General features: G+C 39.2%; 1 protein-coding gene across 1 annotated transcript; it reads right to left on the bottom strand.

The window, feature by feature from the left end:
• Positions 1-1,997: 1,997 nt before the first annotated feature.
• On the bottom strand, positions 1,998-2,975 carry mc5ra (melanocortin 5a receptor; the record flags this gene model as incomplete). Its single annotated transcript, XM_079484160.1, has 1 exon — positions 1,998-2,975. The coding sequence occupies one exon, from the start codon at positions 2,973-2,975 to the stop codon at positions 1,998-2,000; it is 978 nt and encodes a 325-aa protein (XP_079340286.1).
• Between the last annotated feature and the right edge of the window lie 932 nt (positions 2,976-3,907).

The following is a 3,907-nucleotide window of genomic DNA, read 5'->3' on the forward strand; positions in this document are numbered from 1 at the left end:
AGCAATTATTGTAATCAAAACAATTGAGATATCAGCCTTAGACAAGAGTGCATACAGGATATAATAGTTCACAAGCTTATTACTACAGTAAATTCTGGTATATTATATCTGAATACTAGTTTACACAATATAAACGATTAATGCACATTTTGTGCTGGATAAGACGGTTTATGGGGAGACGGATGTAGTTTTATGTTTGTAGTATTATGTTATTGAGTCTCATTCACTAACTGTACACACTTTTATGTAGCATATTTAACCCACACAATTATTTTCATTATCATACAGATTGAAAAATTACAACTAATCAAATGAAGAACATATACAAAGTCGGCACACAAAAGCTCCAAAAATCTTTTAATCGACTTTCATGAAGTCCTAGACGTTTAGAGCAGGCATGCTCTTCATCAGGGGTCAGCCATTCAAAGAGCACACAAAATGCGAAATGTCACATGCTTTGTGAAAGTCGATTAAAAGATTTGTTGAGATTTTTGGAGCTTTGGTGTGCCAACTTTGTAGACATTCTTCATTTGATTCGTTTTAGCTTGAGCACCCATTTCAAGTTGATGTGCATGCCATGTTTTTCTAAATTAAAGATAAAACGAACTCGCAGAGACCTTAGAAAGAAGGACTATGTATTTTAATAATCTGATGATTGGTTGGTCTCCCCCTTAGTGTTTCATTCCCCTCACCTGCCCTATGTCATTTTCTCTCGTTAGTGTTCCCCTCTTAAGTCCCCAGTATTCGCTGTCCAGTGCCGGTTCGTCATGCCATGTTTGTGTCAGTCCCAGTGCTGCTTTTCTTGTTCCTGCTTATTCCAGCTTTGCTTTGCCTTGCCTTGCCTTGCCTTGCCTTGCCTTGCCTTGCATGTAGATTTGGTTGTTTTTTTGCTGTTCCAGGGCCAACAATGACTCCTCCTTGGTGAATTCCTTATGTAATTTTTAGTGAATGAGACCCACTGTTCTTTTTATGCTATTATCAAATTATGCTTGAAGGCTTAGTGGTAAATACTGTACATCAAACAACAATAACTGCATACTTAACAATAACAATTTCCCAGCTTTACACTCTTACCATGCAAACCATCAACATAGACAATTTAAAAAGCTTGCAATAGAGATATTACATGAATACTTTACTAATAATAACGTTTTGTTTTGATGTTGTTGCAAGGCATACTTAGGCAGAAACACAGATTTAATTTCTGTCTCTTGAGAGAAAAGTATTTTGTTTCATTCCAGAAACCAAAAAAAACATAAATATTTAAGTATAGCATTTTTCTTGTGTTCTTCCTCTGTAGCTGCATGTAAATATACACATTATACAAGTATGTACAGTACGTGGAATTGTTTTTTCTCAAAAGTCATATTGTCTTTCAAGATCCTGGGAAACTGGTCGTTTTGCTACCCACATCCTTCAATGTCTTTCTCTGGGGCCTTTGGAAACATGTCACAAAGAGAATGACAGCACATCCATTTAGTAACAGTCGGTCTGTCCTTATTATTAATGCACACAGTTCTCTGTGTTTGGTCTATGACACTGTGTTTATGTATTATGGTGTTTTTACACACGAGAGGGCTTTTAAATCGAATTTCTTTCCATAGACATCATGCCACTTGTGAGTTTTGATAACTTGTAAACAAGCTGTTTAATTTTACATGAATCACTTTTTTTTACTATAAACTGTGTCCCTGGAAAGAATGAAATCAATGATACTGTCAGTCAATGATTATGTGGTTTTGAAGTCCTTAAAACCAAAAATATTATGACTGCTAAATTTAACGTTCATATACACTGTTGTCTCGTTAGATATGGTGAACTCTTACTTGGGTCCTTTTCCATTGGAGAGTTCATGCGTGTAATGTTCAACATTAAGTCTTCAAATGTAAAATAATATTTTCCATCTAGATCAGCCAGGCTGGGGGCATTCACTTTTTATGAAATTACTTTCGTAGTTCTATTGTCCATCCATCTGTGATTTCATTCCTGGTTCGATGTTACTTGGACATTCCAAAGATGTTCCTCAGGCTGTAGCAACAGATTATTTCCTTGAGGGTTTTCCGCATCTCCTGGCTTCTAAAAGCATAAATGAGCGGGTCGATGACAGAGTTGCACATGATGAGGATGAGGTACATGTTGAAATGAGACATGAAACACGTGCAGTAGAGGTTCCGGGGACATGAGATCATGAGGATGAGGTGGAGAAAGAATGGAGCCCAGCAGACGATGAAGATACCCAGGAGAATGGTTAGGGTGACGGCTGCCTTCATGCTGGCTCGCTGGTGAATGGAGTTGTAGCCCGGCAGGGCGGCGATGCGCTTGACGTGAGAGCGGGCCAACATGAACATGTGGCTGTAAAGAGAAGCCATGAGCGCTAACATGATAAAGAACATGGAGATCAAACACACGATGACAGACGTGTTGTCGGAGTAGATTATGAAGACGATGCCGCAGCCTGTGCAGAAGGTCCATATGCCTCCGATGATGAGGGCGGCCCGTCGTACCGTCATGATGTTGTGGTATCGCAAAGCGTAGAAAATCGTAATGTAGCGATCGACGGCTATAGCTAGAAGGCTGCACATAGACGCCACCACCGAGATGCAGATCATGGAGTCAAAGACATTGTCCATCTGTCTGATGAAGTGGTCTTCGACCACCAGCTGTTGTTTGTTGAGCAAGTAGATGACGATGGTTTCCCAGGCGTTGGAGACGCTCACTAGCATGTCGGCCACAGCCAAGCTGCAGACAAAGAAGTACATGGGCGAATGCAAGTTCTTGTTTTTCACAATGGCACAGATGACCAAGATATTCTCTAGAAGACTGACGATGCCGAGGATGAGGAACACCTCGATGGCAATGTTGAGTTGCTCGCATGCTTTCGGCTTGGTCTCTGTGGTGTTGAGTGGGTAGAGGATGGAGCTGGAGTTGATCGAAATGGCCCAGAGAGTTGGGGTGGTGATCTCTGAGGTGTTCATGTTGGATGTTGAATGGGAATGGTGTTGACGCTTCTTGAGGTCACGAAGTTGGTGGTTAGGGCATCTTTACCCTGTGCAACACAAAATGGATGAGATTAAAACTAAGAACAAATGGGACACTATCTTTTCCAAAATGTATGATGTTTCGGTTTCTAGATATGGTTGGTACGTTTATTGGATTGTATTATTTGCCATAGAAAATGAATGGGCATACCTGTACTCAACAAGCCACAAGCTTTTTAAATTAGAAATTATTCGGAAGATACTTCGCAAAGTTTACACATCCACAATATATAAAAAAAATCTGTGCAAAACAGCCAAAAAGTTTGTATTTTACATGAAACTACCCGTAAAACAATTGAACACATAATACACATGCACAAGACATCAAAGTTTTCATAAATCTACAGACAATAAAAGTAATTTACAAATGGTGATGTGTATATTTCTCCTCAAACATAAAAATCGAGTTTTAGCAAGCAACACTACTGTGAATATTTAGTCTGACATCAATAATAAAAAATATACTTTTATAATTTTTTTAAGATGAATATTAAATTGCTATTTCAGGATGCATTCACTGAGTACAACATATATGAAAAGATTAAGGATCATCTGGAGTTGCTGGACAAGCATTTGATCGTAAGACTTCAGGTGATGTCTAATGAATTCTTGTTTTCCGATAATTCATTATCTCCCTCTTTTTTCACACAGGCCATTATAAGTCAAAACAATATGATCCTGCCCCAAGGTCTTTAACTCAATGCTGAAGACTCTACACTCATTAAACATTCTCCAAAGCATTTCATATGATGACCCGTTTCGTGACAGCTGGCCAGTACAGAGCTGAAACAAGCCCATTGTTTGCTCAAACGCCGCTGCAAGCCTTGCGCTAGTGAACTACTTTTCTTGTGAACTGTTGAGCTCAGGTC

This window comes from Barbatula barbatula (assembly GCF_947034865.1).
Source record: "Barbatula barbatula genome assembly, chromosome: 21".
Classification (NCBI taxonomy): Eukaryota; Metazoa; Chordata; class Actinopteri; order Cypriniformes; family Nemacheilidae; genus Barbatula; species Barbatula barbatula.